Raw genomic sequence first — 25,850 nt, forward strand, 5'->3', positions numbered from 1 at the left:
CTCTCTGTCCCTCCCCTGCTCACTCTGTTTTTCTCTCTCAGAAATAAATAAAACATTAAAAAATATTTAAAAAAAATAAATGTTCATTTCATTTTCTTTAACAAAAATATTGCTATATAGATTACATTAGATTTCCAGATTTGATTTTCACACCTTTGGGAGACGATAACAATGATAAAAAGGCAGTTAAGGGATGAACTGTAGTCAGTGAAAATCATCACAAAGAGGTAAGTAGGGTAAAACCAAATACTTTGTAGAAAAAGCTGTCGGGTTTTCAAGGGAAATTAATCATCGCTTCTGCCATGGGAAGGTAATCTGTATTTACTTTGTAAGCATATATACTAAAAATCTAGATTGCCTTTAGAAATATGTTACTCTTTCACTATCTCCACTCAGTGAATGATACCAGTGTGTCTCTCAGTGAGGGCTTCCTTTTGCTGATTCTTCATCAGACTGGAATTCCTGCTGGGAAATCGGCTGAGACTCAGGAAATGCAGCTCACCACTGAAACACACAGGAAATCAGAGTTTTTCAAAGCTGTAAGGTAAGCTTAATAGCAATCCACCTAGTATTAATTTAAGTATTTCTCTAACCTGTCAACCTACCTGTAGCTTCAATTTTTTTTTAAAGGAAATAGAATTGACATTAAGTTTTACCAGCTTTGAAAATTACTGATTTCTCGTGGTTAGGTATTTTTACATGGTGAGCTGCATTTTCTAGGCCTTGAAACTAGTAATCATATTGTCAGGATGATGGCCTTTGCGTCTAAACAGTTGGCTATGTATGTTATGTGCATGATAACTATATAAAAATGATTATAACTAAAAATATATGTTCACATTCATACATATACATATGTTCTTTTCAGCTATGGGGGAAAGGAATGCTTGCCTTAATTTTTGCTCTTCTGCCCATAGGATTTTAGACATTGGAATAAGAAGGAATAGAATTTTAAAACAGAATCATCAAGGTTAAAAAAACCAGATATACAATTTTTGGAGGCAGAAACTATATAAGTATCCAAAGTATTAATCATTGGTCTTTTTCCATGTAGATATGGAAGTGGTAAAATAGTTTGGAGTGGAGAAAGTAAATTATTAAGAAAAATTAGAAAGCCTATAATACTTTTTAAAAAACTTCTTCCACAGAGCCAGTGGAGTATGAAATTATATCCTCCGTTACTTGGTTTGCTTCTAAAAGTTTCGTGTTTGGCATAGCTATTTTCCTAGTACTTATAAGTACTTAAAACTTTTGGAAAATACCTCAGTCCCTCCTCTAATTATTACACAAGGTCCATGTATATTATAGAAAAACTAGAGAATACAGATAAAAGTGATTTTTTTTAATTACTCAAAATCCCACCACTCCTAGAAGACCACTATTGAGATTTTGGTGTATATATTATCTTTCTAGACTTATTTCTCATATAGAAGTGTGTGTGTTGCACACACGTGTGTGTGTGTGTGTGTACACACTCTATACCAATTATTTCCTTTTTTTTTTATTTTTCTTTCTTTAATGTTTTTTTATTTCTGAGAAAGAGAGCGAGCACATGAGCAGGGGAGGGTCAGAGAGAGAGGGAGACACAGAATCTGAAGCAGGCTCCAGGCTCTGAGCTAGCTGTCAGCACAGAGCCTGACGTGGGGCTTGAACCCACGAACCGTGAGATCATGACCTGAGTCAAAGTCGGACACTTAACCGACTAAGCCACCCAGGCGCCCCTCAATTATTTCCTTAAAATAAATTCTTAGAAATAAAATAAAATTACTGGATTAGCTCTTTCTGAATTTTGGGGAGCTATTTCCTCTGGATTTCTCCTACCCAAGTTTGCTGAAACAAGAGTAACCTGGAAAATATTCAGCAGAATGGCTCAGAGATAAAGGAATTCTGTCCTAGTTATGCTACTGCTGCTTGAGATAGAAATAAAAAATTAGATTCCCTCAAGTCCTAGTGATTTCTAAAACTTATTTCCTTAAATCAGCATTGTAGACGATTTCTTCATCTATTTGTGTTTTTATTTATCTATATATTTATCTATCTATCTATTTATTTATTTATTTTTACTCTTTACGCCCAATGTGGTGCTCACACTCAGAACCCCGAGATCAAGGGCCATATGCTCTACTGACTGAGCCAGTCAAACACCCCCCATTCCTTTTTTTTTAACATTGTCATCCTGAGTGCTCGCTTCGGCAGCACACATACTAAAATTGGAACAATACAGAAAACATTGCCATCCTTGTGCTAAGGACTGTGTCTATAAAGACAGAAAATGTCAATTTATCCACCTTGATCACTAACATGCCCTCCATTTATCACCCAAGCGGGAAAAAAATAATTCTATGAAGGAAAGCAAATGGCACAGTTATGAACTATGAACCTACTTTTTATATTTGTGCGAGAAAGATATATATATTTTTTAAATGTTTTATTTATTTCTGAGAGAGAGAGAGAGACAGCATGAGCAGGAAAGGGTCAGAGAGAGAGAGGGAGATATAGAATCCAAAGATAGCCTCCATGCTCTGAGCTAGCTGTCAGTACAGAGTCTCACGCAGGGCTCAAACCCACGAACCATGAGATCATGACCTGAGCCAAAGTCAGATGCTTAACCGACTGAGCCACCCAGGCGCCCCTGTGCTAGAAAGATATTAACAGTTCCCTGACATTGCCATAGGAGTAATGCTGTCATTAGCAGAAGAACAAGGTGTTCAACTCACATAAACACTGGAATTTATCAGAGAATAGGAAGAATTACTGCCAAATGAAGTATTATTTCTAAGAACCTATATTTCTAACATTGTTACATTCCTAGACACAATTAATTTTGGATATGTGATACAGTTTGTAGCGCTTTAAGAAAGGGCTATTATTCAGACTTGGGTTTGTCAGAATGATTGGTCTGACATATCCAGAACCACTTACTTGTTTTCTTTCAACTACAACAGTGAACAGATCCATTGGGAAGTATTCAGTACAACTGTGTGGCCCACAATTTGGGAGAATGCTTTTACCATTTACTTGTTTGCCCCTTATCATCAAACATGATGATAGGCTGAGACTCTATAGTTATTGTCAAGTATCTTGGTAAGCAATATTTAAAATGATGAAAAGTTTGGTTCTAGAGTGGGTGCTAGATAATAATTCCTGAATCTTCTTCCCTTAGTAGCATCAAACCCAATTAGGTATCCATCTTTCAGTCTGGGTTTAGTTGTAGTTCTGCCTTGAGCATGAAGTTTGTGTGTGTGTGTGTGTGTGTGTGTGTGTGTGTGTGTGTGTGTGTGTTTAAGTTTTGGTAAAATGATTGACTTCAGTATCTAAAAGATGAAGTGGAGTGAGATGAAGATGTTGGTGGAGTGAGACTTTTATACTATTTAGAAGATTAAGATATGTTCTAGAAATGACAGAAATTGAAAATGGCCAATCTGCCTAGACCATTTAGTGAGTTTTTTCAAAATATAAATACATGCCAGGGTCTCATACATTTACTGACTCTTAAGGGAAGGGCTTAGGCCATATAATTTGAAGAGCCCCCTGGGTGTTTCTGATGCACACCACCTGCCTAACGGGTGGTACTCATTAGATGGGTGCCTGAGATGCCTAGAGCCAGATCTTTGACCACAGGCCATGTTTTGAAGCATTATGTCCTCATACCCAAACACTCAGTTCTTAAATTCATTCATATCTTTATCATCACCACCATCACACATTTACTGAATGATGACTTTATGTTTACGCAGCCATTTCAAAACACAAAAAAATACTTTTTATCGGTTATACCTAATAAGTCGAGTAGTAATATATTCATATTGAGTATGCATTTTCCTTTTGTCTTCATCTTTTGAAGTAGAATTATTTTTTAAATTTACATCCAAGTTAGTTAGCATATAGTGCAATAGTGATTTCAGGAGGAGAATCCGGTGATTCATCCCCTATATATAACACCCAGTGCTCATCCCAACAAGTGTCCTCCTTAATGCCCTTTATAACCCATTTAGCCCATCCTCCCACCCAAGACTCCTCCAGCAACCCTCAGATTGTTCTCTGTGTTTAAGAGCCTTTTATGGTTTTTGCTCCCCTTCCTTTTTTTATATTATTTTTTCTTCCCTTCCCTTAAGTTCATCTGTTTTGATTCCTCACATTCCTCATATTCGGAGCGCCTGGGTGGCTCAGTCGGCTGAGTGTCCGGCTTTGGCTCAGGTCATGATCTCACGGTTCGTGGGTTCGAGCCCTGCGTCGGGCTCTGTGCTGACTGCCAGCTCAGAGCCTGGAGCCTTTTTCAGAGTCTGTATCTCCCTCTCTCTCTGACCCTCCCCTGCTCACGCTGTCTCTCTCTCTCTCTCCTAGAAATAAATAAAAATATTTAAAAAAAAAGAAATAAATGACTTTTCTATTTCTCTTTAACCTTGGTGCATATTTCTCATTCATATTGAGAAATTCTCTGAAGTAAAGATTAGCAAGAATCTGGAATCTTCTGAAGAATTGAATAATAAAAAGCTTTTGAATCACTTAATATAAGACTCATTCTTTTTTTTTTTTTTTTAAAGTTTTCATTTGTTTATTTTAAGATAGAGCAGGTGAGCAGGAGAGAGGAGAATCCCAGTCTCCCTTGAACCATGAGATCATGACCTAAGCCAAGATCAGGAGTCAGGCACTCAACCAACTGAGCTACCCAGGCTCTCAGAGACTCATTCTTAATTGTGTGAAAAAGCCAAAGACTTTCAGGGTTTCTATCTAGAAATTAATTTGATAGAGATAGTAGTTGTCCATGTAAATTTTACTCTTCCAAAGTCCTGCTTGGCTTTGGATTATCAGAATGACAACATCTTTAAGTGTAAATTCTTTATAATAGTAATAATTGTAACTAATATTTATATAGTGCTTACTGTTCTGAGTATTCTATCATTTAATCCTCCTGACAGCTTTGAGAAGTAGTTGCTCTTATTATCTCATTTGACAAATGAGAAAACTGAGTCATAAAGCAGTTTGGTGCTCTCTCCAAGTCACTTAGTAAGTTGTTAAACCAGGATTCCAGTTCACCAGAGTCTGTCTATTGATCCCACACTTAATCACAAAATAGCACAAGACACTTGTGCCAAAGAATACTATCTGGAATGTCCAAAAAGTCTGTTTTTGTCATGATATTTTTAATAAGAATAAATTCAACAGAGGGAAGTCTTAGCCTAAAAGGTAAATACCTAAAATACCTAAAAGTTATTTCAAGTTTAGAGAGTGGTATACTTTTTAAAATGTGGTGAAATTTACATATAATGAATTGCACAGATCTTAGATATGCAATTCAGTGTTTTTTTTTTAATTTAGTGTTGTTTATTTTTGAGACAGAGAAAAAGAGGCAGAGTGCAAGTGGGGGAGGGGCAGAGAGAAAGGGAGACACAGAATCCGTGGCAGGCTCCAGGCTCTGAGATGTCACCACAGAGTCCGACTCAAGGCTCGAACCCACAGACCGCAAGATCATGACCTGAGCCGAGGTCGGATGCATAACAGACTGAGCCATCCAGACACCCCACAATTCAGTGAGTTTTGACAAAGGTAGATGATGTGGAGAACAAAGGCAAAAGAAAAAATTAAACTTCCTTACAATTTACAGCCCACTGGCAAGTACATGAGACAAGGCAGAATGACCTTCCTTGAGAAGCTTAGCTGCCTCAGTGTTCAATCTTTGCTAGAGGCAACCGTAGCTTGACATTAGCCCAACCCCCAAGGTCCTGTAAAAATCCCTTTGGAAACTTCCTTTATCTCTACGCCACCACCCACTCCCCACCCCCACCTCACCCTGCAAGATGTGTATTAGCAATCCTCCTTTAAGCCTATGGCCCACTGTTAACCCTCTGAAGGATCTCATGTCTCAGGTTTTACTAAACAGTAATAAATGATCTTTTCCTAATAGCTAGCCCCTCAAGGTCTTGGAAATCTTGCTTCAAAATTCCTTAGAGACTTACACTATCCCTAACCCCCTCTCAGCTTGAAAGCATATATATACTCAGTCACCCATCACAACCCCAGTGCAGCCCCTTCTGCCCATGGGTTCTGTCCCCATGCTTTAATAAAATCACCTTTTTGCACTGAAAACATCTCAAGAATTCTTTCTTGACAAGTCACCCCTGGACCTCAACATTTCATATCAGTAGACCCCAATATAACCCACACACCCCAGACAAGGTACAGAACATTTTCATCACCCAGGAAAGCTTTCTCATACCCCTCTTGTCTGTCTCCACTTCCATCCTTAAGCATTGCTCTAGTTTCTATCAACATGGATTGTTTTGCCTGTTCTTGGAATCATATAGTATGCACCTTTTTTTCTGTCTGGCTTGTGTTGCTCAATATATGCAAATAAAATCTATTTAAACTATTTTTTATTTATTTGGTCATTTCATTTTTCAGAGAGGTCTATGTTTTACTTTATAAAGGAAATAGCAACTTTTTTTTTGCCCCTATTCTGCATAGTAATAGATCATTTTATGAACTACTTTCTTGTAGACAATAAAAACTACCTAATATTAAACAATTAATTTTAAGGACGCTGTTTCAAAATCAGACCATGTTAAAATTCTAATCTAGGGGCGCCTGGGTGGCTTAGTCAGTTAAGCGTCTGACTTTCGCTTAGGTCATGATCTCGCAGTTCGTGGGTTCGAGCCCCGCGTCGGGCTCTGTGCTGACTGCCAGCTCAGAGCCTGGAGCCTGCNCGGGCTCTGTGCTGACTGCCAGCTCAGAGCCTGGAGCCTGCTTCAGATTCTGTGTCTCCCTCTCTCTCTGACCCTCCCCTGCTCACGCTGTCTCTCTCTCTCTCTCCTAGAAATAAATAAAACATTAAAAAAATTTTTTTTAAATTCTAATCTAGTTACTTTCAAGAAATAATTAAAATACATACCTAGATTATTGCAGAGACCTGCATGTTTCCATCCATTTTCAGTCTTTGTAAAACTTTCCTCTTAGGGGTTTTCTGCTTGGCTGATTAAATATGAAGAACATTTTTCTTATTCTTGTGAGAAGTCCAATCCTGAATGTCCTGGAAGAGCTTTTCCTCTTGGCTGCAGAGTCTCTAAACTGATAGGGAAACTTTGCTATTTGTAGAGTCAAGATTATGACATGTAGGCATTTGACTGGTAAATAAACTTGTTAGAATAGCCCCTCTATCCCTAATTGACTCAAAGTGATAAAATACTAACTTTGTTCTTACTATGTTACAATTTGACAAAGTTACCAGAGTGTCTATTCAGATAGTTTTATCAGATGAAATTCAGGCCAGATTGACCATTATAATGGTTAATTGTATGATCAAAGGCCATAATAACTGCCAGGTTTACCTCTAGGGTTAAAGTTCATTGCTTTATCACCTCACCCCCCCCCCCCCTTTAGTCCTCTTTCAAATGATAAGAAAAGATGGGCTTTTTTTTCCTTGCCTATTTTTTGTCATGACCAAAGAGTTCTTTGTTACTTTGAGATTTCAGAAGTGTGGAAGCATTTAGTTAATGGTCACTCCATAGTGATTCATAAACTTAGGAAAATGTTGATGATTCATAAACTTAGGAAAATGTTGCCAGTATTTTAAGTGTTTCTCATTTAGTCATTTGTATGAAATTGGATTCAGGAAGGAGATGAATGCCTTGAAGGGAGTAAAAGGTAGTTTTCAAATCCTAACAGATTTCCAAATAATTGTATCTTTTTTCAGAAGTTCTTTTCCAATATATTTCTATATGCACTTTGTTATTAATGAGAATGAGAGAGAACATATAGATTAAGGTCATTAAAATTGTGAACTTTCTTCTTATTTTCCAAATTTAAAAAAATCCCGCAAAATGAATTGATTTTTAATTTAGTTTTATTTCATGGACTGTAACTGTGAAGAAACCAAAAGCAAAGCAAACCAAAAGGAAAGGGTGGATGATTTACCAATTATAACCAGCCTCTGCTTTTATAAAAGAGTGTCTACTACTTGGGTAAATTGGGAAATTTCCAATGTTGGGTAACAGTGACAGACTTAACATATGTAATTATCAGGTAAATAGTTCTGGCACAAAGTTCAGCATTCTGCCCCAAAGCCCTAGAGAACTCTTAGCCAGCCCAATCCAGGGAAAAAAGAAATGCGATATGAGGGCCCTTGGGTGGCTTAGTTGGGTAAGCATCGGACTCTTGATTTTGGCTCAAGTCACAATCTCACAGTTCATGAGTTCAAGCCCTGTGTTGGGCTCTGTGCTATTTGCTTGAAATTCTCTCCCTTTCTCCCTCTCTCAAAATAAATAAACTTTAAAAAAAAGAAAAAAGGAAAAAGAAATGCAATGTGAGCTCTTCTAAGACTGACTCTGTTAGTTATCTTTTATTTCTTACCAACTTCATCAATAAAAGTGTACAATTTTTTTCTGTTATAGATGAATAAGAGTTAAGAGGGGAGCCTGGGTGGCTCAGTTGGTTAAGCGTCCGACTTTGGCTCAGGTCATGATCTCACGGTTCGTGGGTTCGACTCCTGCATCGGGCTCTGTGCTGACAGCTAGCTCAGAGCCTGCTTCAGATTCTGTATCTCCCTCTCTCTCTCTGACCCTCCCCTGCTCACGCTGTCTCTCTCTCAGAAATAAATAAAACATTTAAGAATTAAAAAAAAAAGAGTTAAGTAAAAATTGATATTAATGGAATGCAAACAACAGAGTTGGCTGGAGAAATAAACTATACATAGATAAAACAACTAGATGGTTCCAAGGCAATCATGAACAACTGAGTTATGTGTACTTTGGAACCTAAAGCAAGAGCAGGCATGATTTCCATTTCAGAAGGGAACTGTTCACCCAGTCACCACTGAACGAGGGGCCAGGCAGTCTGCTGGGTGCTAATATTGACAACTCACACATAACACTTCACAACACAGGTTCTTAATACAAGTTTCGTGGGAGGGCTTAAGGCAATCAGATACTCTTGAAATTGTATGTCAGAAGTTTGTGTGTGTAGTAAGCATTGAATCCATAGCTTTTAAAAGATTCGCTAGAGAGTCTTCAATCCTTAGAGTTTTTGGAAAATACAAAGATGACCCCAGTTGGAAAATACAAAGATTTTACCTCAGGAACTCCTTAAGAGTTCCTTAAGGAGGTTATAATTACACATCACGTAACAAATAATTTATCAAGTGCCCACTATATTCCAGTTGTTATTCTAGGCTCCAGGAATATAACACTGAACAAACAGACAAAAATCTATGTCCTCACTGAGCTTACATTCTTTCAGGAAAATCCTGCATGGGTAATGTGATCCTTCTACTTGCCTTTCTTGTTGGCACTTCAAGTCAACTTTATTATATGATTAACAATGCCTTCCACATGATAATGTTCAAATATTTGATCGAATGAGTAAAAGAAAGAGCTACAAGAGATATTAATGAGTCACAATCCTAATTTTCAGGCAGGACCAGGTTTAACTATCATTTCCAAAATGTTTAGAGTGGAATAAGAAATTTGAACCTGTGTTATGTCCATAATTCCCCATGTGCTATGAGTAGTTTTGGCATAAAGTGAAGAAATGAACTTGTGTGTCTCCATCTAATATTGTTACCTTAAAAGTAATTTGGCCCTGTATAATGCAAAGTATCACTGTTATTTGTCATTTCTAGGAGAGGTGACGCCAGGACTATCTCAAGTGGAATATGCACTTCGCAGACACAAATTAATGTCTCTGATTCAAAAGGAAACACAAGGGCAGAGTGGGACAGACCAGACAGTGGTTCTGCTGTCCAACCCTACATACTACATGAGCAATGATATCCCGTATACCTTCCACCAAGACAACAATTTCCTGTACCTGTGTGGATTCCAGGAGCCCGATAGCATTCTTGTCCTTCAGAGCCTCCCTGGCAAGCAGTTACCAGCACATAAGGCCATGCTTTTTGTGCCTCGGAGAGACCCTAGTCGAGAACTTTGGGATGGCCCACGATCTGGCACAGATGGAGCAATAGCTTTAACAGGAGTGGATGAAGCCTATACACTAGAAGAATTTCAACATCTAGTACCAAAATTGAAAGGTAATAAATGAAACAGAGGTCAAATCACAGGCTAGATTTGGGATTAAGACCTTCCTTGCCTATTTAGACTAAGTTCTTAATTTTTTCTTTTCCTTTTTTTTTTTTTTTTAAGTTTATTTATTTATTTTGAGAGAGTGAGTGCACAAGCAGAGGAGGGGCAGAGAGAGGGAGAGAGAAAATCCCAAACAGGTTCTGTGCTGTCAGTACAGAGCCTGACAAGGGGCTCAGTCTCAGGAACTGTGAGATCATGACCGGAGCTGAGATCAAGAGCCAGACACTTAACCGACTGAGCCACCCAGGCGTCCCTAAAGTTCTTAATTTTCAAAAAGGATTATCATAGCAGTGTTTCCTTGAGCACCATGAAAGGAACATAAATCTTTTCCATAAGACTCCTTTAAAGATTTCATTTATGCATTTACTAAGTCTTTGTTAAATTATTCATTCACAGAGACTGTTGACTGCCCTAGTTCGAAATCCCAGAGAGAGAATTTTCTTTTAAATTTTTTTTAAGGTTTATTTATTTTAGAGAGAGAGAGCATGCAGGGCAGAGTCAGAGAGAGGGAGACACAGAATCCAAAGCAAGCTCCAGGCTCTAAGCTGTCAGCACAGAGCCCGACATTGGGCTTGAACTCATGAAACATGAGATCATGACCTGAGCTGAAGTCAGACAATTAACCAACTGAACCACCCAGGCACCCTGAGAATTGTCTTTTATTTTTTTTTATTTTTTATTTTTTAAATGCTTTATTTTTTTGAGAGAGAGATAGAGACAGCATGAGCAGGGGAGGGTCCGAGAGAGAGGGAGACACAGAATCCGAAACAGGCTCCAGGCTCTGAGCTGGCTGTCAGCACAGAGCCCGATGCTGGACTCGAACCCACGAACCGTAAGATCATGACCTGTGCCAAAGTTTGACGCTTAACTGACTGAGCCACCCAGGCGCCCCGAGAATTTTCTTTTAAAGTGGAGGATGGGCATGGGTCACTCTTCAAGATCACTGACCCATCCATCAACCTTTGACCACTAGATACTACTTCTGCCATCTCTTCAGAAAGAAGCAGTATTCTCAAAGAGTGATCAGTGCTTCACTGGCATCACAATTAGCTGGTGATACATATTAGAATTACAAATGCCTAATAGATAGTGGAAATGTAAAATTTGAGGCCCCCCACTCCATACCTACTAGATCAGAATCTGCCTGTTTTTAACAAGCTTCTCAGGGGAATCATGTACACAGTTGAGTTCATGCCACTCAAAATAGTCACTTTTTCTACATTTCTTCTGGTAAATTACAATTACTCATAATGTTTTGAGATTCTTTTTCTGGAACTTTTTAGAATCTACACTACATTATAATATATCTTTAGTGATTCTTGTAAATCTACAGCATTTTATTTTTTGAAGTGCCCAAAAGTCACTTAGAGCCAAATTGGTAAATAAGATTGATGAGCAAATTGGAAAGTACTGGTTTTAGACAAAATAATGTATGGTTGTAAAATTATAGTCTAATTTTCTTCTGTGGTTTATAAACCATTTCTGAAGTCAGCTTCTTTTTTTTTTTTTTTAATGTTTTATTTATTTCTAGGAGAGAGAGAGAGACAGCGTGAGCAGGGGAGGGTCAGAGAGAGAGGGAGTCAAAGACTGAAACAGGCTCCAGGCACAAAGCAGGCAGTCAGCACAGAGCCCGACGTGGGGCTCGAACCCACGAACCGTGAGATCATGACCTAAGCGAAAGTCGGACGCTCAACCGACTAAGCCACCCAGGCGCCCCTCTGAAGTCAGCTTCTAAAAGAGAATTCCAGAATTGTTTCCAATGATCCTGGAATTTATGGACTTATTTCCTGCAAAGATTTCTTTGAAAGAAAATACTCATTTGAATATGCAAGTGCCAATATGTTTGAATTGTTTCAATGTTTTATACAAGCATTCTCTATTTTACAGAGCTAATTACTCAGCTGAACTAGTGGAACTTTCACAGATCTTCAAAGTTGTCATAAATGTGGGACACAGAATCATTTTCTTTTTTAGCTTTTTGATTTTCTGAGTTGTTTGCTAGCTGTCCTATTCAGTAGTCTAAATTTCATTAACCCAATATTGTTAAAACCTTACACCAAATGTATTTCTCAAAAGTATTTCTCATTCACCATTCTTAATGTTAGTAGTTTACTAGACAAAAGCAGTAGGCAAAGGAAAAAATTCAAGAAATCATACTTATGTAGAAATTTAAAAACCCAAAAAAATTGAACTATGGTTTCATACACTGAAAACAGTTTTACTTTTAAAAACTATGACTAAATTTCTATTAAAAATAAGATTAGTAGTTGACAGGTAATACGTATTGAAAACCATTTTTATTTCAAAATGAAAATATTTAGGAGATTGTATCACTAATAATTTAGAGCCAATCAAAATTTTTAGGATTTCCACCTCTTCTTTCCCAAATACTTGTATAAAACATACAGCCCTTCAGACTTCAGTTGTTGGGAATGCTGCTCATCAGCCGTGTCAGGAAAATAGAAATGGAGACCTGGTTTAAGTGGGAACATTTTCATCATGAGCCTTCTCATTGTGTATCTCGGGCACATACAGACCATTTCCTTGGGTCTCTAAAGTTAAAAGGAGAGCTGTGGCTCTGTAATGAGAGTACATGGCAGATGAGAAAGGAAAGGTTTCCTGGGTTAGTGTGGGCTAGCACATATCATCAACTATAATGTTTCTATAGCCGTGAATAATTTCGATAACGTTCTTTCACTAACACTGAGGTGGCAAAGGAAGGGAACACTTTTAACCACGTCATGATCCGAGTACTTTTTTCTGTACATTCATGTTCAGTAATTCAGTGGGGCCTCTAGCTCACTTGTGTGGAAAAATGTTATAGTTTTTCTTTAATGATTAATAAATGATGAAATCAAAACGTGAGAAAAGCTTTAGTCCCATCTGTCATCTTTTTAAAAAACACTGAAGTTTAGGGGCAGAGAAGCTAGATAGTCAGTGTCAGAATATCTTGCCGTTCTCAGGGAATAGCCTTTCCAGTGATACATGATCTAACCTTTCAGTTGCTTCAGTCCTGAGAGAGTTTTTGCTCAACCTTCAGGGTTCCATGTCACAGGTTTTCTGATTTTGACTCTTGTTCAAGTCATTATAACAGTTGGTATTTCTTGTCATTGCTGTTAGTTTTATTTTAAATTTATTTTCTTGCTGCTCATTTTAAGATGAGACACATATGGTCTGGTATGACTGGATGAGGCCCTCTCATGCACAGCTTCACTCTGACTACATGCAGCATCTGACTGAGGTCAAAGCCAGGAGCAAGAATAAGGTCCGGGCTGTCCAGCAGCTGGTACAGCGTCTTCGGCTGATCAAATCTCCTGCAGAAATTGAGCGAATGCAGATTGCTGGGAAGCTGACATCGCAGGTATGGTTCCTACTGAAAAAGTTTTCTCCACATTAAAAAATCTTAGTTCCTAGGGTTCAGTGGGTACCTTGAGGTTGTGTACCCAATAAATTAATCTCATAGGAGGTGATGAACATCTACCTTCTGCTTCTGCTTTAGTGTTTAGTGAACATGTCTAGAGACTTGCTCAATTCCTTGCAAGGCAAAATAAATCTGCCTTCTTGTATCTTTTACCCATAATCTTAGTTGTTTCTCCTTGGAACAACTTTAATTAATTAATTGCATTCTCTTTCCTATGGTAACTGCAATGACAGTGGCAGTTAGACACAGTTTGATTGCTAAAGAAGACTCAGGACCCAGAATGACAGTACTTACAAATCTGTAACTTATTATAGGAAAGGGGTATAGTACAGCAACAGCATTAAAGTAAGAATACCTGTCACAATCAATGGCCGTCCCACAGAAAGGATCCGATCAGAGAAGCCAAGTGCAGGATCTTGTCCTATCTCAATACGGGCCGGGTGGGATGCATTTTCTCTCATGGATAATGAACCACAGATGTACACACAGAATATCTTGGAAATCAAGGAGCCCAAAATGGGATCTCAGCTAGGGATTTTTGGGTTTGGGTCATATTGGCACATTCCTGCTCTATAACAGCAGAGCTCATAGACCAAGTACAAACCATTAATCTCACTCTTATCAGTATTGAGAAACTGGTACAAACCACCCCCAAATTCCTTGTAACACTTTTCATTAATTGTGGTGAAATATATATAGCATAAAATTTGCCTTTTTAGCCATTTTTAAGTATATAGTTCAGTGGCGTTAAATACATTCACATTGTTGTACAAACACCACCACTATATATCTCCAGAACTTTTTCATGATCCCCTGCTGAAACTCTATACTTGTTAGACAATAACTGCCCATTCATTTCTCCTTCCCTCTAACCCTGGGTGACTACCATTTCAGTTCCTGTCTCTACAGTTTTGACTACTTTAGGTACCTCATATAAGTGAGTCACAGCAATAGTTGTTCTTTTGTTTTTGACTTATTTCACTTAGCAGAATGTCTCCAGGATTCAACCATGCTGTGGTGTATATCAGAATTTACCTTCTTTTGAAGGCTGAATAATAGGCCATTTTATGTATATGCAACATTTTATTTATCTGTTCATCTGTTGATGGACATTTGGGTTGTTTCTGTCTTTAGGCTATTGTGAAAATTCTGCTATGCACATTTTGCTTTTCAAACCCCTGTTTTCATTTCTTTTGGATATGTACCCAGAAGTAGAATTCTAGCTCAAATGGTAATCCTGTGTTTAATATTTTGAGCAACCACCGTACTGGTTTTCAGTAGCACCAGTGCCATTTTACATTCCCACCATCAGTGGACAAAGGTTCTTGTTTTTCCATATCCATGCCAACACTTGCTTTCCGTTTTTTTTTTTTTTTAATAGCCGTCTTAGAGGTATAAAAAGGTATCTGACTGCGGTTTTGATTTGTATTTTCCTAATGGTTAGTGATGTTGAAAGTCTTTTCATGTTTTTATCCTTCACGACACTTTTAATGAGTATGCTTCATGCTATGCCTTGACCAAAGTCAGTGCCATGCAGGAATTTAGCAAAACAGCTCAAGCGAATTCCAGGAATTAACCCTCACAGGGCAGTCCATGCCCATGACCCATTATCAACTCTTTTTTCTAATTAAACAATAGTTCTTAGTGTGATATTTACTTTTCTTACAATGTCATATAATCAGATAGATCATCAAAATACATACACAGAATCTAAACATTTACAGTATCTAGTGTGAAATTGGTATGGATTTAAACAGATAGTTGAACCATCCATTTATACTTTTCCATGTTTTTCTAACTATACAGTTCTTTTGCTCTTTGAATCTATAAGTGACTGGTGTTTTCTTTATTATTTTTTTTTTTAATATTTATTTTTGAGAGACAGAGCATAAGGCGGGGAGGGGCACAGAGAGAGAGGGAGACAAAGAATCCAAAGCGGTCTCCAGGTTCTGAGCTATCAGCACAGAGCCCAACATGGGGTTTGAACCCACGAACTGTGAGATCATGACCTGAGCGGAAGCCAGATACTTATCTGACTGAGCCACCCAGGTGCCCCTGTAAGTATCTGCTTCTTAATGGTATACATCTGCTGAATTATTAATCTATCATTAATCAACTCTGAATATTACTCAGACCATTTCTTCTCCATAGGGATAATGCCCTGAGATAGCTTTAATTCATTCTCCCACTATATTTTATCATTAATATCAGTATTATCCTAAATTTATTAGTATCTACAATATTACTTATGCCTCCATATTATACCATATAGCAGTACTATTGTAGTAATACTAGAAATTAGAAAATAATGGTGTAATTAATTTGTCCTCCCCAACACTATCTTTTCTTATATGCCATATATTATTTCTCATGGGAATTTATATCAGAGGCCATATCTCTGTTTTTTCAGGATTCGAAGCTATCTTAAGAACATAGCTAAATTCCTTCTCTCAGGTTACATGGTTTCTCAGGTTTCTAATTGGTTCCCAGTTAGAAGAAGCCAGCAGCAGAATCTATTAATCTACCACAGGAAGCACTCTAGTCCTGTTTACAGTTATCCAGTATTGGAGTGCCTGACTGGTTCCGTCTTTAGAGCATGTGACTCTTGGTCTCAGTCTCCTGAGTTCAAAACTCATGTTGGGTGTAAAGATTACTTAAAAATTAAAAAAAACTTAAAATAAAATTTGTTTAGGGCTCACAAACTGCATTATAGGGGAAGGGTACTTAGCATTCAGTGAAAGGGCTAAAGCTGTTAAAGAGCACCTGACTAGTTTGCATCCTCTAATTAAAACTTAGAATAGAAAACAAAACTTTCTGTAGACTGTAGGGCCCATAAGTGGCCCATGTTTATGCATCGCCTGGGTTTCTGCTGTGAGAATACCTAGCCACTGTACTTGGGATAACTTGGATTCCATTTGAATTAAGCTATCTAGGGGCTCCTGGGTGGGTCAGTTGGTTAAGTACCCAACTTCAGCTCAGGTCATGATCTCATGGTTCATGGGTTCAAGCCCCACGTCGGTCTCTGTGGCTGACAGCTCAGAGCCTGGAGCTGCTTCAGATTCTGTGTCTCCCTCTCTCTCTGCCCCTTCCCGACTTAGGCTCTGTCTCTGTCTCTGTCAAAAATAAACAAACATTAAAAAAAAAAAAAAGAATTAAGATATCTAATAACCCAGCTTGTGTTAACATACGAGCTTGTTCCCTTTGCTGAGTTGATTTGGGCGTATTGTTTTAGTGTATGATCTAATTATAAAATCCCATTTTGTCAGCATCATGTTATCTTTTCAAGTGGCCTGCCACTTTTGTCCTTACTCCTTAGACCTTAGTAGGTCTTTTTCAGCAGTATGTCTTTCTTCATTAAAAACAAGTCTACCTGACCAAATACTTTTTAGCAGCTCTTAATTCCACGAAGGCCCTCTTATTTCAAATGGGTCAACCCCAGATATGTTGTCATTGAGTACTGACTTCTTTTATACAATTAAGAAATACCTTTGGTACCTCGAAAATGTTAATTCACCCAGGCTTAGATCGTATGAGTAGTAGTCACTCCTAAGTAGACTTTGGCCTCTTGCCTATTCACCCACAATAACAGGGCAAAGAGCTATTTTTACACATATTATTTTGACAGGTGGGATATGCAGTAGATAACATTCTATGACTATATTCTGGTACCTTTTTTAAATCATCATCATGATTAATGGCTACATAATGTTCATTTAAATTATTAATGTATTTCAAACTCAACTAGCTAAATATTTTCCACAAGTTGCTTCCCTGCATACCTCCTCTGTAATAGATCCATCCTGTGGAATGAGAATCAAATACATTTGCATTGTTGCATATAGTCCTAGACAGAGCTTCCATTTTTTCATGTAATTTGAAGAAATATGTCACTCTAGGAAGTATATTTGTTAGGTTAGCTCTCTTTTCGGCTCTTCAGAAGGGAGACTTCATCAGAGTCCTTTGCCCCCAGGGGCTTCTGGGTCAAAGCTAAGAGAAAATATTATTTCCTTGCTTTAAGCATCTCCTTAGGCACCAAAATTATGTTAGATTTTCCTTTTGTGGCACTCATTTTTTGGCTCCCTTCCCCTCAGTGACAATCCGGCCTTTCTTCCATTTGTCATTAATTTTAACCCACATCTTTACCACCGAAGGAGAATTTTCTGGTTAGTCCAGTCCAATAATAGAGGGAAAGATTGGATAAATGCAGAAAAATGGGACTAAACTATTGGCAACCAAAGCAATTTTTATTAACGATTTGAGTTTCAGTGGGGGGCCAGTGGTCTATGTCTTTGTTTAGTACATTGCTGCCTGGCTTGAGTTCTTCCATGTCCATTCACTTCATGGACCTTCACTGCCATTTCAAGAGAATGAATTAGGCCATCAACTTGTTGATTTCATTTACCTTCAAACTGTGGCATCAGATTTCTTTGGTAAGCATCATTATGGCCTGCTTTGACTTAGCCTCAGACTTTCCATAGAGATTTCCAAAGAGCACTGGCCCCACGTGTGAAGATCTTTTACCATCCAGTTATTTATGGCCCACTTGTTAGATGAATTGCAAGTTGATTGGGAATAGCCTAGGATCAGTATTACCCAAATAGTAAGGCTTTTATTTGTATCTAGTTCTTCTATCACAGGTAAGAACAGAGTGTATAATGCAGCTCATTGGACCAAAGTGTATTATGTTCTTCCATAAGGAAGCTTTGTTTTGTTTTGTTTTGAGAAGGAGAAAGAATCTTAAGCAGGTTCCATGTCCAGCGCAGAACCTGACATGGGGCTCTATCTCATGCCATGAGATCATGACCTGAGCAGAAATCAAGAGGCAGCCGCTTAATTGACTGAGCCACCCAGGTGCCCCTTCCATAACGATTTTAACTTCTTCTGGACTCAAAGCACCTGCTTTCCATATAGAATTACTCTCAATTCTGGAACTACCATCTGTGAAGAGGCCAGTTGCCTTGCATCCTTGGGCAGTTGGTTGAAAGAAAAGACCCAAAGAAAAAAGGCTTGTAAATCAGTCTGTCCATCCTCTTTTAGCATGCTCTATATAGTGCATTTCCATTTTATGAAGGAACTCCTTTGGGCATCACCCCTCTTAAATGCTTTTCTGACATCACCAATGATATGATATATATATATATATATCAGATCTTAATTTGCTCTTATAAGTCTTTTAGTTATTAGAGCTATCTCAGTAAATGCCCCACAATAAGTCAGCAACTATCTTTCAAAAGACATAGAGTGGAAACCAGCATCTAGTAATGTCTTAGCCCCAAAGCCAGAGGTTATCTTGGAGTCGAGTATGGCTTTTGCTAGAAATTCCAGTTAGGATGAGTACAGATGGCTGACACTTTTAATATCATTTCAGCATTAAGATCATGTAGTCCTAATATAATAGCTTAAGCCACAGCCTTCTGCAGTTCTAAGAAGGCTTCCTTTTGTTGAGGCCCCTAATCAAAAAAGGCCTTTTTTGTTGTGATTTTATGAATTGGGGCCAGAAAAATCCCTAAGTGAGGTATAGTTTCTCTAAAAGCCAAAGATGTACAGTTAGGTGTTGTTGAACCTCTTTAATCTGAGGGTCAAGGAGCGGTAACAGTTTATTCCTAGTGGTCTGTGGTATGTCACGGATTGCTCCAACCCATGTCATCTCCCAAAATTCCATAGTCTGTAGGGCCCTGGATTTCTGTCAAGGTTAATCAGTCATCCCCACCCAATCATATGATTTATGACCTTAGTAAAGTCGCTTTTAACTTGATCCATAGTTTCAGATGATACTTATTTGTGTTGTCCATCTATGTTAGATCTAGGTCCTGCCTCATCAGATTGTGACAATATTCAGAGAAGTTCTAATATTTTTGAGGTAATACTATGTATTGGGAACCATTCTACATGAATACAAGTTGTTGTAGGCTCTCACTGGTGATTGACAATGAGAAAACTGCATTAGCCGATCAAGAGAGAATACCAGTCACCTTTATCTTGCATGAGTTGAATAGTCAGGACTGTCAGTTGTATAGTCAGAGACAGCTGAAGCTCTTCAGGACACGGTTTTATTGAGTGCCCTGTAGTCTACTGGTAGTAACCTGCTTCATCAGTCGGCCTCATGCCCACACTGGGCTATTGCAGTGAGTTTATGGACACTAATATACTTGCATCTTGACATTTCCTTATTTAGAATAGTAATTTCTTAGTGCCTTCCAGGTATCCAATAATGTTTCCAAGTTACTAGTTGAATTAGGTTAATTCTAAAGGCTCCCATGTTGCAAGTCCAATGAGTACTGAATGAAGGGAGGATGGAAATTGTCCCTTTTTTCTTACTACCCAGGAGGAGGAGGAATTTTTATTCAAAACTTATATTCATATCAATTATACATTCAGGTAAGGGAGACATCACAATATCCTTTTTGTTTTACATTCAACTTCTAACTACACTTTAATTCTTAACCTTTTCACAATAGCATCCCCATGTTCCTTTGAATTAATTTTGTCATCCCTAAGGGGTTCATTTGCAGCCCTAGGCAGTGCTGCATGCTATGTTCTAAATTCGATAGATCCAAAAGAATTTCTTCTTCACATCCAGCCAGCCACTGACACATTTGTAAAATGTCTTGAGTTCCCTGCCAGAGATGACCCTGGACTTCATGTCAATATTCTCTTGCCATTATTTTTATATTAAAAGCCCGTATTTTGATACCTGATGATAGTGGCTCATTGGAATCTTTTTTTTTTTCTAAAATTACTCTAAACTCAGATAAATTGAGTATGTCTGCCTTGGAATTTTTATACCCTGAGGAGTTTGAGGACAGGCAGTTTGCCAATTCTCTGCCTTACTGTAAAATTTTCAAAGTTTGGCACTCTTCTATTTCCTCCTTTTGGTATCATTAAAAAATTTTTTTTAAGTTTATTTATTTATTTTTGAGAGGGAGACAGAGAGCGAGTGGGGGAAAGGCAGAGAGTAAGGGAGAGAGAATCCCAAGCAGGCTTCACATTGTCAGCACAAAGCCCAGTATGGTGCTTGAACTCACAAACTATGAGATCATGACCTGAGCTGAAACCAAGAGGCAGACGCTTAAGTGACCAAGCCACCCAGGTGCCCCTCCTTTTTATATCTTTTTTTTTTTAATTTACATCTTAGTTAGTTAGCATGTAGCGCAACAATGATTTCAGTAGTAGATTTCCTAATGCCCCTTACCCACTTAGCCCATCCCCCCTCCCACAACCCCTCCAGCAACCTTCTGTTTGTTCTCTATATTTAAGAGTCTCCTGGGGTGCCTGGGTGGCTCAGTCGGTTAAGCATCCGACTTTGGTTCAGGTCATGATCTTGCTGTTTGCGGGTTCAAGTCCTGCATCGTGCTCTGTGCTACAGCTCAGAGCCTGGAGCCTGCTTTGGGTTCTGTGTCTCCCTCTCTCTCTGCTCCTCCCCCACTCATGCTCTACCTCTCTCTGTCGCTCAAAAATAAACAAACATTAAAAAAAAAATAAGAGTCTCTTACGTTTTGTCCTCTCCCTGTTCTTATATTATTTTTGCTTCCCTTCCCTTATGCTCATCTGTTTTGTATCTTAAAGTCCTCATATGAGTGAAGTCATATGATAATTGTCTTTCTCTGACTAATTTCACTTAGCATAATACCCTCTAGTTCCATCCACATAGTTGCAAATGGCAAGATTTCATGTTTTTTGATTGCCAAATAATACTCCGTGGTTGTACATATACCACATCTTCTTTACCCATTTATCTGTCAAGGGACATTTGGGCTCTTCCCATACTTTGGCTATTGTTGATAGCACTTCTATAAACATTGGGGTGCATGTGCCCCTTCAAAATACCACACCTGTATCCCTTGGATAATACCTAGTAGTGCAGTTGCTGGGTCGTAGGGTAGTTCTATTAATTTTTTGAGGAACCTCCATACTGTTTTCTAGAGTGGCTGCACCAGTTTGCATTCCCACCAACAGTGCAAAAGGGTTCCTCTTTCTCCGTATCCTCACCAACATCTGTTGTTGCCTGAGTTGTTAATGTCAGCCATTTTGACGGGTGTGAGGTGGTATCTATTGTGGTTTTGATTTGTGTTTCCCTGATGATGAGTGATGTTGAACATTTTTTCATGTGTTCGTTGGCCATCTGGATGTCTTCTTTGGAGAAGTGTCTATTCATGTCTGCCCATTTCTTCACTGGATTATTTGCTTTTTGGATGTTGAGTTTGATAAGTTCTTTATAGATTTTGGATACTAACCCTATATCTGATATGTCATTTGCAAATATCTTCTCCCATTCCATCGGTTGCCTTTTAGTTTTGCTGATTGTTTCTTTCACTGTGCAGAAGCTTTTTATTTTGATGAGGCCCCAATAGTTCATTTTTGCTTTGGTTTCCCTTGTCTCTGGAGACGTGTCGAGTAAGAAGTTGCTCTGGCCGAGGTCAGTGAGGTTTTTCCCTGCTTACTCCTCGAGGATTTTGATGACTTCTAGTCTTTCATTTAGGTCTTTCATCCATTTTGACTTTATTTTTGTGTATTTTTGTGTATGGTATAAGAAAGTGATCCGGGTTCATTTTTCTACATGTCATTGGCCAGTTTTCCCAGTAACATTTGCACCATTTATTCCATTGGATATTCTTTCCTACTTTGTCAAAGATTGGCCATTTGTTTGTGCATCCATTTCTGGGTTTTCTGTTCTGTTCCATTGATCTAAGTGTCTTTTTTTGTGTCATATGTCATTTTTAATTAACCATGAAAAAAACTGAATCATTTTAGAATATGAATCATTGCCCACTTTCTTATTTTTTCGATTTGCTATTTTTTGTTGTAAAATTTATATGACAAAATTTACTATTTTAACCATTTTTAAGTGTACAACTCAGTAACATTCAGTACGCTCACATTATTATACAACCAGCACCATTATCTATTTCCAGAACTTTTTCATCATCCCAGATAGAAACTCTAACCATTAGTTTCCCCTTTCAGTAATTCCCTATTGCCCCTTTCACCATCCCTTGGTAACTTCTAACCTACAATGAACTTGTCTATTCTGAGTACCTCATAAAAGTAGAATCATACAACATTTATCGGTTTTTTATTGTGCTGCCTATACTTTTGGTGGTCATATCCAAAAAATTATTGCCAAATCCAAAATCATGAAGCTTTTCCCCTATGTTTTTCTCTATGAGTTTTAGTTAATTTTTGTATGTGTTTCTAAAGAGAATCATACGGGTAAATCTTCATGACCTTGGATTTGGCAGTGGATTCTTGGATATGACACCAAAGGCAGTAGTAACAACAACAAAATAGACAAATTGGACTTCATCAAAATTAAAAACTTGTACATTAAAGGGCATCATGAAGAGAGTAAAAAGATAACTTATAAACAAGAGAAATATTTGCAAATTTATATCTGAAAAGAATCTAATATCCAGAATATATAAAGAATTCTTACAACTCAACAAAAAGACAGGGGTTCAACTTTATTCTTTTGCATGTCCCCTTACTGGATTTTATTTCCCTTCTAAAGTCCTTAATTCGTTATTATCTTTTTATTATCCACAGAAGGAAGTTGAGATTAAAGATCTGAAACTGTCTTTTTACATCCTCTTGGGATCCAGCAACAAAGTCGTATATGAAATCCCTTATTACAATGTCAGTCATAACCGCGTAAGGGCATCCCATAAGGGTGTTCATTTCCTTCATCACTAGGCCAGAGCAGTACTGCTTGCATCCACAGTGTTAATGCAGCTTCAGGAGGCCCTGACCATTTATATAACGAGAGTCAGGGCAATATCCCTTCTATGTTGGATGCATCCCTTAATTCATTCTAGTAAATTAGGGATTTCGTGTGATCCACAGTAAGCCCTCACGTTTCCCTCTCCTCAGCAGTGTTTAAAGCCAGGGATACTGCTCCTTGACCTAAAATTCTCAGGATCCATTTTTAAAAAGAATTCATCAGGTTGTTGCATCTAAATCTGCGAAATGTCTCATTTCCTTCACTAAATAACCCCTTTCACTATCTTTTGTCCTGCCTCATCAGTTTGCCCTACTTCAATTAGTTGTAGTGTCTCTCACAAGCTGGTTTATCAAAAAATTAAAGCAGCCTGGGTTCCTTTGGTTGGAGCACCACCTGTTGGCCAAAGGTGGAATTCTCAATGAGGAGATTCTGAGCTTGCTTTCAGCTGATACAAAGCAGCAAACAAACAAAAAACAAGAGTTTTTAGCAGAACTACCACGTCTCTTCCAGTCCATTTTTGCTAGCTGCTAAAGTTTAGGTTCTATCATTTCTTGATTCCACTGATTTCAAAGCCAGTGCTAATTCAGACAAAGAATGATTTAGGAGTCACCCAAGCTCCTAGTTGGATTTTCATCCTCCTTATCAGAATCATTCTTTTTCTTTCAAAATAATGCTTTAACCATATATTTAGTTAAGAATATTTCAGGTATGCTGGAACAAATGGATATCTGCATATCCACATGCAAAAGAATGATGTGGGATCCCTTCCTCACACCATATACAAAAATTAACTGAAAATGGATCAAAGACCTAAACATAAGAGCTAAAACTATAAAATTCTTAGCAAAACATAGAAGTGAATCTTTATGACCTTGAATTCGGTAATGAATACTTAGGTATGACACCAAAATAAGTAACACAAGAGAAATAAATTGGACTTCATCAAAATTACAAACTTATGGGGGCACCTAGGTGGCTCAGTTGGTTAAGCATCTGACTTTGGCTCAGGTCATGATCTCACGGTTTGTGGGTTCAGGCCCCACATCAGGCTCTGTGCAGACAGCTGGCTCAGAGCGTGGAGGCTGCTTCGGATTCTGTGTCTCCCTCTCTCTCCGACCCTCCCCTTCTAATGCTGTATCTCTCTCTCTCTCTCTCTCTCAGAAATAAATAAAACATTTAAAGATTTTTTAAAAAAAAATTACAAACGTATGTGCATGAGTCAATGGACATTATCAAAAAAGTGAAAAGACACTTATAGAATAGGAGAAAATGTTTGCAATCCACTTATCTGATAAAGGTCTAGTATCCAGAATATGTAAAGAACTCCTGCAACTCAAAGACAAAAATATAACCCAGTTAAAAAATAGACAGAGGACTTAAATGGTTAAATGGGCCTTTCTCAAAAAAAGATATACAAGTGGCCAATAAGGACATAAAGAGATGCTTAATATCATTAGCTATTGGAGAGATGCAAATCAAAACCAAAATGAGATACCACTTCATACCTGGTAAGATGGCTATAATTTAAAAACAAAGCACACAGGAGGGGAAGATGGCAGTGGAATAGGAGAATCCTAGGCTTGCTTCATCTCACAAATACAATTAAATATCAAATCATCCTATATACCCTAGAAATCAATCTCAAGACTGGCAGAACAGACTCTACAACTAAAGGTAGGGAAGAGGTCACATCAAAGAAGGTAGGAAGTGCAGAGACACAGCTTGAAAGAGAAACAGAATGCGACCACTGTGGTGGGCAGGGAGCCATGATCCCAGGGAAGGGCTAGAGACAAACTAGCACACTGGTCAGCCCTCGGGGATAACAAATCCCCTTAGCAATTGGCTTGGAAAGTGAGAGGGCACAAATTTTGTGAGTTCTTGCAACCAGCAGGGCTTAAAGCCTGGAGTTTGAAAGGTCAGCATGCTTGGCTCTGGGAGAGCTCAAAGGACACTGGGGCTGTTCTTGGAGAAAAGGCAGGGCAAACAGCCTGTGGACATACAGCGTGGAAACAGCTATCTGAAGAGCACCTGAGGCACAGACTGTAGAGAGCTAGTTGTTCATCTCAGAGCATGTCCCAGTGAGGCACCAACCACAGAGAGATCCCTCTGGGAACAAAGGAACTGTCAGGCTCCATTTCTCTCCCTGACCCCTCAGCATAAGCTCAGGGCCACCTGTGAGAACCAGCAGTGTCAACACTTGCTACCTAAATTGCTTAAACTAAACCTTCCCTCCTCCACTCCAATGGAACTGCTCTTCCCAGTCACACTTTCCTCGGTCCCGGGTCATTGAGTCCCACCCCCCACCCCAGAAGACCAGCCCGAGCCCCTGCCAACACTGCATTTCCCAGCCCAGGAATTTTGCACAGCCTTGGTTCCAGTGGTGGGAGCCACAGGTCTCTTCACAAGTAGACCAGAGAACACTAGTTGAAATGTACCACATTCAGGCCAGAGACCAGACACTGCCCACAACAGGCAAAGAGCCCCTGCAGACAAGTGGCCTGAAGGATCAAGCAGCGGGACACAGCAGCAACACACGTTGGAGACACTCCCAGAAGCACCAGGCCCTTGGGAATAGGGGACACTACATTGCAGGACACTGCAGGACCTCTTCTTCATAAAGCCATTGCCCTTAAGAGGA

The 25,850-nt window shown here is 38.6% G+C and overlaps 1 protein-coding gene across 3 annotated transcripts in view; it reads left to right on the forward strand.

The window, feature by feature from the left end:
* The window catches only part of XPNPEP3 (X-prolyl aminopeptidase 3), a 65,828-nt gene that overhangs the window by 17,643 nt on the left and 22,335 nt on the right, over nucleotides 1-25,850 (forward strand). Inside the window, exons 2-4 of one of the 3 annotated variants that reach the window (XM_039236156.1) lie at nucleotides 397-544; nucleotides 9,614-10,021; nucleotides 13,232-13,434. In XM_039236156.1, coding sequence (XP_039092087.1) covers nucleotides 9,670-10,021; nucleotides 13,232-13,434 — 555 coding nt within the window. In that variant the 5' untranslated portion in view covers nucleotides 397-544; nucleotides 9,614-9,669. The remainder of the gene's footprint in view (nucleotides 1-396; nucleotides 545-9,613; nucleotides 10,022-13,231; nucleotides 13,435-25,850) is intronic. The other 2 variants (XM_039236146.1, XM_039236167.1) reach the window with 2 other exon arrangements.

This window comes from Hyaena hyaena, unplaced genomic scaffold, assembly GCF_003009895.1.
Source record: "Hyaena hyaena isolate Hyena2069 unplaced genomic scaffold, ASM300989v1 scaffold_4, whole genome shotgun sequence".
Lineage (NCBI taxonomy): Eukaryota > Metazoa > Chordata > Mammalia > Carnivora > Hyaenidae > Hyaena > Hyaena hyaena.